This window comes from Bos taurus, chromosome Y (assembly GCF_002263795.3).
Source record: "Bos taurus isolate L1 Dominette 01449 registration number 42190680 breed Hereford chromosome Y, ARS-UCD2.0, whole genome shotgun sequence".
NCBI classification, from domain to species: Eukaryota; Metazoa; Chordata; class Mammalia; order Artiodactyla; family Bovidae; genus Bos; species Bos taurus.
Window position 1 is genome coordinate 26207578 of NC_082638.1, and position 9895 is coordinate 26217472.

The window sequence follows — 9895 nt, forward strand, 5'->3', positions numbered from 1 at the left end:
TATTTCTGTAAGCAGGCTGTATTTTTAAGTTGATGCTGAAGTAAACCCTAGCTGAACATCACCTTTCAATGGCTAGGAGACCAGTGATTTTGTGATGTCACAGCTACCCTTTGATTGCTAGGAGACAAGTGATTTTGTGATGTCACAGCCTTTTGACTTTGAGGACCTCTGCGATGATCTAGAGAGTTTCTCTCTGTTGGCCAGCCAAGCAATTTTTGAAGTAGTGGTCAGTAAAATCAGACAAATGAGAAAAGGATCTGAAGAAAGATTTCTCTGAGATGGCACATATACCTTCAGAAATTCAAGATGGGCCTCCTAAGGATGAATCAACTGATTCAGAAACCTCCATTAGATCTTTGTATGATTATACACTTACTAGGGACTCAGTTTTGAGATCTATGATTGAAGAATATGCTTTTCAGGCTTTGTCTGAGGATCTTGTGATAAAAAGGCCATGCTACAAATATTCTGTATCTGAAACAGATGAGGTGACTAATTTTCTTTCACTCACCTTTCCACAAAAACTTTGGAATATAGTTGAAAGTGATCAGTTTGAATCTATTTGGTGGGATGAGAGAGGCACATGTATAGTGATCCACGAAGAACTCTTTAAGAAAGAAGTCTTGGAAAGAAAGGCACCTTTCAGAATATTTGAAACCAAGAGTATGAAGAGTTTAATTCGACAGCTTAACTTTTATGGATTTAGTAAAAAGCGACAAACTTTTCAAAGATCTGCTTCACTACCTGTCTTTCTGGAAGAAGAAAACAACATCTCTCTTTTGAGTAAGGTATTCCAACATTTTCACTTATTGGCAATATGTAAGATGAAATCATGTGACCTAGAAAGCACATTTACATATGTAGCTAAAACCGAATTTAAACTTGAGCTAACAAATCGTTAAAAAGTTTTATTTTTTGAAGTTGAGAACAGATGGATATGTTAAAATATTGGATGTTTGACAAACTTTCCTAGCACTGTGAAACCAGATATAAGTCCTGAAGCAACTTAAAGTGGTATTTACTGTATATATAAAATATATTTTTCATTGAGGATCATATTCTTTCTAACATGTTACCTGTTAAACTACTAATGGAGGTGTTTTATTTGATGCTATTTAGTTGGTTTCATTAAAGGAATACATTTTTATAACTTAGCTTTGCTTGTCAGTTTTACCTTGGTTTATAAAGAAACTAAATAATGTAATCCTTTGATTTTAGTTACAGACCTACTATAATCCAAATTTCAAAAGAGATCATCCTCAACTTTTATTAAGAGTGCAAAGAAGAGAAAGAAGAGTTGGGATTAATAATGTGTCTCAAATATCTTCATTAGTGCAAGATAACAAGAAGCATGTTAAAGCAAGTGTCAACGAAGATGATCGTAACTCTGAATTTATTCCAGAAATTAGTAGAGAGAGCACATTTTCAGCCTCCACAAGTTTACCTGTGCCTTTCATACAAAAGCCTCATACCATCCAGATTGTCACTAATACAAATGCCCTATCTCCATGTGACTTACCTAACCACCCATCACCAATATCGGTTAGACAAACAGAACAGATTTTGGTAAATCAACCTGCTGTTTTAAAAAAGTTGAGCATTTTTAATTGGCATTCACATAGCAGCTACACTCAAGTAAATGGCCCCATTGAGGACTTTGCTACTACAACTACATCTACTTCTCAGAACCACATTGTATCCCCATTACAGAGCACTTATTCTGGACTGATGGTGGAGCCTTCTAAATTTCCAGTCAGGCATAGTGATATGTCAGGCCATGACAATCCTTTTCCTAACCTGCAAGAGACAGGCAACTCGTGGTTCTCAGTGCCAACAAGCACTTACACATCTGCTTCCTCTCTTTCAAGTCAACTCATCAACAATCACCATTATATGGAAACCATGCTAATTAAAACTGACCTACCAAATACGTGTCAGATTATGGAGCCTAAGGAAGATTGAACGTTACTTTGGGAGATGTCAACAAATACCTACCATTCCTGTATTTGAACAATAAATTTACATGTTCATCTTCATAGTTTCATTTTCAATTTTTAAACAAAGAAGAGAAAATGAGGCTTTAGTTCATTGGTTTACTATTTTACTGCATGGTATTCCAAACTCTTCAGTTCAAGAAAGCATTCGTTATGCATCCTAGGTAAATGACACCTGATATAATATTTGTAAGCAAGAAAATGAGAAGCAAGGGAAAAGAGGTAATGGATGTAAAGTGATTTCTGAAATCATCCCTGCTGAAATGAAGGGGTGTCTAAATTAGGATGGTATGGGTGAAGAAAGAGATGCAAATAAAATTAGATAAATAAAAATACACAGTATGATCTTCAGCACATTCACATATTATATTCTATTAGTTACTGGTAGAGTCTTAAAGATTAGACAGCAGATTGTTTTCATTATAGAAATTAATTTTGTCCCTGAAAATATAGATATTGTAGTACATCCAAAATCATGATCACAATTATACCATCACTGTGATAGAAAAGATAGCATGATATAATCAGTGACTGGCCCATGGTCAGCACACGTTATGTACTTTACAAGTGGTATTCTATAGGGTCATATTTGCGCTGCTGTCCTTAAGGTATGTCTTCATTTCCTGACACCAAGATTCCACCCTATAATTTCAAATGCATGTTTAGATATTGCTTATCTGTCCCCATAGAGACAGAATAAATTCCTGGTCATTACTGCAGCACATCAGCATGGTTACAAAGTTCTTGGAAGACATGATATCTGTTTTCCTTAGTCATTTCATTATCTTTCTCTTCTGAAGCTACAATCACAAATTATTTTCAGTCATGCTAAGCCCTCGGAGAGGGCAATGACACCACGCTCCAGTACTCTTGCCTGGAAAATCCTATGGTCAGAGGAGCCAGGTAGGCTGCAGTCCATGGGGTCGCTAAGAGTTGGACACGACTCAGCGACTTCACTTTCACTTTTCACTTTCATGCATTGGAGAAGAAAATGGCAACCCACTCCAGTGTCCGTGCCTGGAGAATCCCAGGGATGTGGGGGCCTGTTGGGCTGCCGTCTATGGGGTCGCCTAGAGTCAAACACAACTGAAGTGACTTACCTAACCTTACCTTACCTTATGCTAAGCCCCTTCTAACAACTATTTCTTGCGGTTGGAAGGAACTACTGTTTGCCCTCCTACGAAGGAGAGTACAGATATCTTCAATGTGTTTTGGGTCTACCCTCTTTATGTATCTTTCACAACAGCTGAAACATAGAGCCTGAAAATGACACATTTTAAGTGCTTACTGAATTATCAATAAAGAAATGTAATAACCAATCAAATGCTCTACACATTACTCAACAACATTCTATAGCCTGCACTACTATCATAATTCACCTTTCCTATTGACTGAGAAAATTTTCCAAGTTGATAAATATTTATTTTATTTACATGGATGTAAGAATTCTCAGGAGGCATGTATTCCGATGTTTGGAAGAATATTCCACGTTTTGATGTGACTTTTTGTGTGTGTGTCGTTTTGTTGTGTCAGTCAAAGTCTTTGGCATAGTCAAATAAGAGTAGCTGCTTTCCTGGAGTTCTCTTGCCTTTTGGAGGACCCAACGGGTGTTGACAATTGAATCTCGGGTTCCTCTGCCCTTTATAAATCCAGCTTGAACATCTGGGAGCTCATGGTTCACATTCTGTTGAAGCCTGGCTTGGGGAATTCTGAGCAGTTCTGGGCAAGTGTGTCAGACATGTGCAATTAAGTGGTAGTTTGGACATTCTTTGGATTGCCTTTCTTTGTGGTTGGAATGAAAACTGACCATTTCCAGTCCTCTGGCCACTGCTGAGTCTCCCAAACTTGCTGGCATATGGAGGGCAGCACATTCATATCATCATCTTTTAGAATGTGAAATATCTCAACTGAATTCCATCACCTCCACAAGCTTTGTTGGTCGTTATGCTTCCTAAGTCCCACTAGACTTCACATTCCAGGACATCGGGTCCTCAGGTGAATGATCACACCATCGTGCTTAACTGGGTCATGAAGATCTTTTGTGCACATTTCATCCATGTATTCTTCCCACCTCTTCTTAATAGTTTCTGTTTTGGCTACATCCATACCATTTCTGTCCTTTATTGTGCCCATGATTGCATGACATTTTCCCTTGGTATCTGTGATTTTCTTGAAGAGATCAGTAGACTTTCCAGTTCTATTGATTTGCTTTATTTATTGACATTGATAACTGAGGGTGGTTTTACCTCTCCTTGCAATTCTTTGGGGATCTTCATCCAAATGTGTATAATTTTCTTTTCTTTTCTTTTTATGTGCTATCCAGATTTATTATTATATAAATACAGATTGAGAGGAAGCAGTTAACATTTATTTTCTATTTGAACACATGTTCCAAATTGATTAAAACAATGAATCAAAATATTTTGCATTTTAAAATTAAATAAAAACATTTATAGGTGTTGCAAAATTGTCCTTTAACACGGCTGGCAGGAAGAATGATGAAAACATTCCAGAAATAGTGTCAATAGTTACACAACACTGTGAATGTTCATTTTTCCCTCTAAGGTTTGCTTTATTTTATTTTATTTTTTAATTTTACAATATCATATTAGTTTTGCCATATATCAAAATGAATCTTCCACAGATATACATGTGTTCCCCATCCTGAAACCTCCTCCCTCCTCCATCCCCATACCATCCCTCTGGGTCATCCCAGTGCACCAGCCCCAAGCATCCAGTATTGTGCATGGAACCTGGACTGGTGACTCATTTCATATATGACATTATACATGTTTCAATGCCATTCTCCCAAATCATCCCACCCTCTCCCTCTCCCACAGAGTCCAAAAGACAGTTATATACATCTGTGTCTCTTTTGCTGTCTCCTCTCAGTGAACTCCGGGAATTGGTGATGGACAGAGAGGCCTGCCATGCTGCAATTCATGGGGTCACAAAGAGTCGGACAGGACTGAGTGACTGATCTGATCTGATCTGATACAGGGTTATTGTTTTCTTTTTCCCCTTTTTGTTTAGCTTCGCTCCTCTTCTCAGCTCTTTGTGAGGCCTCGTAACTTTACCATTTTTCATTTCTTTTTCATGTGGATGGTCTTGATCACTTTTTCCTATACGATATCACTAACCTCCATCCATAGGTCTTCAGGCACTCATCTGTCAGATAGAATCCCCTGCATCTATTTATCAATTCCACTGTCTAATCATAAGGGTTTTGATTTTACATGTGTAAAATATATTATTCCCTATTTCTTATAGGGAAATCTTCACCCAGATTTTTATCAAAGAAATACAGAAAACTCTATATGGTATTCAGGATATACATGAAATATAGCTGTTTGATGTTTGCGGTTTAGCTCAGATCTTAATTTCTGAATGATGGGAAATTCTCTTTCATGTGTACAAATCTGGAAAATGTTTCACTTGTGAACAATTGAGAATTCATATTTCATATGAGAACATTTCTCCCCAGATTGTCAAATGGGAAATACACAGAATTCCGAATCTCATATCAGAATACCTTCCAAACATTCTTGATGAAAAGATAGAGAATTTCAGAGCCCAAGCATGAAAATCTGTGGGAAAATTCTATATTTCTTGTAGGAAAATTAACACAGGTTTTTCAAATGGTAAATAGACAGTATTCAATATTTCATGAAGGAAAGACCTCACAAATATTTTCAAATGACAAATATGAAAAAATTCATGTTTCATGTGACCATTTGTGGATATGTGAAACAGACATTTTTGTATTTCCTGTCAAAGAATCTGCATCCATATTTTCATAATTCTAATGTAAAAAAATTCCACATTTTCTGCAGAATATTTCGTGTCCGTACATTCATGTATGATGTACAGAGAATTCGTACTTTACGTTGGAAAATCTTTCTCCAGATTTGTATATGTGAATAATGGAGAATTTCATGTTTCACACCCTGAAATCTTTATCTAGGTTTTCATATGTGAAACTGAGAATTTCATCTTTTATGTAGGACTATCTCATTTCAGATGTCTATATTTGAAACAGATAATACTTTCATCAAGAGGCGCCTTAATTATTATATTTCTTCTGTCATTTTGGTGTTGTCACTGGGATAACTAAGGTTATTCATATCTCCCACATAAATTCGGTTTCTAATTTGAGATTCATCTAGATTTTTATTTTTTCATGGTGTTCTCTGCACAGAAGTTAAATAATCAGGACAACAATATATAGCTTTGACTTGTTCCTTTCCCAATTTTGAATTAGTTCATTGTCCCCTGTCCAGTTCTAACTGCTGCACCTTTACTAGCATACACGATTCCCAGGAGACATATAAGGTATTCTTGTATTCTTATCTCTAAGAATTTTACAAAATTATGTTTCTTTCTTTCTTTCTTTCTTTTTTTTTTTTTTTTTGGTTTGTGTGTGATCCACAGTGTCCAAGTCATTAGCAGAGACAGTTAAGCAGATATAGATGATTGTATGCTATCTCCTTGCTTATTCTGTGATACAAACATCAATTCATGTGTACCTCTTATAATTAAATAACTAACTACACATTCCTGGTTTTTCTTTTTTTTTCAATTTTATTTTTTGGTCATTGCTGTCGTTTTCTCTCTTTTTTCAAGTAGTCAAGTACCAACTGGTAATTTCCTATGAGCTTGCCATCTTATTATACAATAATTAAATTATGCCCATGGAAGTCTCACCTTTGATATCTACTGAATGGAATTGCGCTTTGAGATCTGAAGTTAGACATTTGTACGCTGGGAAAATGTCAGGAACGTTCAAAAAATAGCTAGAGATATTCAAGTGCTGCCTTTTTGAGCCCAATTTTGCTATTATATTTTATGTGGAAAGTTCTGCATTTCTTCATGCTGATGACAATTCCTCATTAAGAGAAATTTCCAAGGGGGAAAGAAAAAAAGACAACACAATATGCTTGATTGCATATTGAAAGTCAAAGTAGTACCAGTTACGTGTGTACGTAAGCAATGTCCCATCAAACAGATTGATTCATGGCAACTAATGTTTCATGTTTTTCTGTCAAGGAAAAAATAATAATTGAGCTTTCCAGGAAAAACTGAGAAGTTCCAAGAAGGCAGAAATGTAGGCAGATGTGAAATGCAACTCTCTCAATAAATGGATCACAAATAATACTTCTGCAAGGACAATAGTTCTCCCACAGCATCAAATAGCAGAAGACCCTGCTCACCAGAGTGTCCCATGTGGGTTCCAGACATACCTGAGTGAAAAGGAATTAAGAAGGGATTTAGAGGGATCCTGGGAGAGGACTGCTGTTGACTATGTGGAAATGGCCTGATGGAGCAGGTACAAGTCATTGTGTAGCAGGGAATACCTTTTGAGAATTCCCAAACTGCCAAAGCGACTGTACTGTGTCACACTCAGGAGGCAGAGATACCTTGGTAGCGCCTCACCTTCCCACCCGTTAACACCTACTATAAGGCAATAGAGAAAGACCAGCAGAAGTACCACTCATGCTCCTGCAAACACAGGCTAGAAAAGGATCCCATTCAGGCAAAACCTCTTCTGCCTATGGCTGCTGGCTCCTATTCATAACTAGCACCACCATGTTTCCAGAATTCCAAGCAGCTGTACCTTAACCTTCTGTGCTCATCATGGCAGACCCCAGTGCACCACAAGTGTCTCAAGTCAGACACATTTGGTGACCACATGTGAGGAAGGATGAAATTTACACCTGAGGCCCAGGGACAGAGCCATTAAGAGAGAGGATTATGAATCTTCCATCCAGTTGTGCATGCTGCAGATTAAATACACAGGATTAATGATGCAGACCCTGTGTCTATGGATTACATCCAAAGCTGAGAAGAGGTCGAAAAAAAAAAAAATGCCCAGGCTCAGGCAGCTATAAGAACGCACAGGAATTATAGCAGTTTTGAGTCTGAGGTGCCCTTAGAGATATCCAGAATCCAGTTCTCTCCATCTTTGGAGAACTTCCCAAAGAGGTGTAATTGTCCTCTGGCCCATGTTGAGCACTAGGACACTCACAGATGAGACACAAGGAAATATGTATTATTCTTTTGATGCATTGAATTGTTGTGTTGTTTGTGCACTATTTTTCTCAGTTGTATGCTTCTTTGTTACTACACATTGATTTGATCTTGAAGATTATTTCAACTATATTTTTATTTTTTGTATAGCTATTTCTACTTTTACTTTGGTTTCCTATTTTCTGTGCCTTTAATTGCTGTTGCATCACTTCATTCTTTAACATGGGTATGCATTTCTATATTAACTGTGGTTTTCTGTTATTCTGTGGGGGCTGTCCTGCTCTTCTTGTCAGATTTGCTTTCTTTATTTTTCAGTTGGCACTCTACTCTGGTGGTGTTTTTTGCCTTGAGATTTACTTGATTGGCTCTCATTATGAATCTGTTGTCTTCTCTGTAGTGTTTATTGCTTGTGGCACCTTTTACTTATTTATTTACCATTTATCTATGTTACTTTTTTAATCTCCTCAATCTATCACTATGGTATTGTAGTTCTCTGGGCATAAGTTGGGCCTGATATTTTCTGCTGTCATCATCTGAGAGGGTAACAGGCAGGAAGGCTGGGGTCTCCAAATGAAGGATTTGGCCTGAAAGTATCAGACATTTTTATCTCTCTTAAGTAGCAGGAGGAAACAAACTAGCAATATTTTTTTTTTCTGTCTTTATACAAATTTAAAAGGAGGTTTCTCTTAAAATGTTATATTGCCAGAATGACACCTGGTTTCATCTGAAGTTAACTATTCTCAAACCTTGAGATAACCAATGCATTTTTCTTATGGAAATGTTTGTCTTAAACTATGCTAATGTACTATGCTTTTACCCCAAACTCTGTTCTTAAGTCAGTTCCTCCTAATGGCTCAGAACCTACTTGACAAACCAGTATGTCATACTCAGATAGTATTCCCTAATCTATGTAAATGAATCATTTGTATGGTAATCTATCCTTCTTCAAGACAATCATTTTATGGCCCGGGATGAATCATCTGATGCCAAGATTATCCCAAAATTCATCTTATGTGTGAGGGGGCCTGGTACCACTCTGAGTTTTAAAACATTCCTTTCTTTCATTAACAGACTACTAGTGACTATATAATATCCAGTTGAAGACTAGCAGGAGGGTACTCTTTCTGCCCCATTCTGATGCCTATATGAGAAGTTTTCTCTATCTCATTGATATTTTAATAAAATTTTATTATACAAAGCTCTGAGTGATCCAGCCTTATCTCTGGCCCCAGATTGAATTCCTCTCCTCTGGAGGCCAAGAATCCCAGCTCTTTGCATTCCATTACAACCTTTCACACTGAGACCAGGATCATGGGACACTAGAGAATTCCTGTCTACACTGATTATTAACTGGTGACAGTCTCGTTGAAGGCCTCTTTCTTAATCTCAGATATACGGCACCCAACTGCCTACACAACCCAGGGCTGATGCCTCACACTACACAACAAGCAAGACAGAAAAACGCAACCAATCTTCAGCAAATAGACTGCCTAATGTCAGACTAATTCTATAGACATCTACAAATGACATGAACAGATATGGTATCACCATTAGAGACGGAAGACTCAACTGCAGATTCAAGAACATAGTTGTCAGTCTCTCCAACTGCAAAGCCCACACTAGACACTCAACTAATTTTATCAATTTGGAGTGGAGACGAGGAGCAATAACTATTACGCAGAAGTTTGGGAAGAAATGATGAGGAACGCAGTAGGGAAATGTGAAGTCAGAGAAATATGTTGTAGGCAAAGGAATGTGGTAAAAACTCAAAACATAACGAAAGAAAAAGTAGGCAGGCTCCTTGAAAATAAGTTGGATGTTGTGGTAGTAAAGGTCATAAAACATTCTAGAAATGGAATGGGGAAAAGACGATA

General features: G+C 37.3%; 1 protein-coding gene across 1 annotated transcript; it reads left to right on the plus strand.

Moving 5' to 3' along the window:
• Positions 1-225: 225 nt before the first annotated feature.
• LOC132344667 (heat shock transcription factor, Y-linked-like) lies at positions 226-2032 on the plus strand. The gene is made up of 2 exons (XM_059884309.1): positions 226-788; positions 1219-2032. The coding sequence occupies exons 1-2, from the start codon at positions 279-281 to the stop codon at positions 1960-1962; spliced, it is 1254 nt and encodes a 417-aa protein (XP_059740292.1). The 5' UTR covers positions 226-278; the 3' UTR covers positions 1963-2032.
• The last annotated feature ends 7863 nt before the right edge of the window (positions 2033-9895 follow it).

Bases quoted from the DNA above. Each gene is read 5' to 3' on its own strand.
- LOC132344667 (XM_059884309.1), top strand. From the start codon at position 279: ATGGCACATATACCTTCAGAAATTCAAGATGGGCCTCCTAAGGATGAA. The intron at 789-1,218 runs GTATTCCAACAT...CTTTGATTTTAG, and splicing joins ACATCTCTCTTTTGAGTAAG to TTACAGACCTACTATAATCC.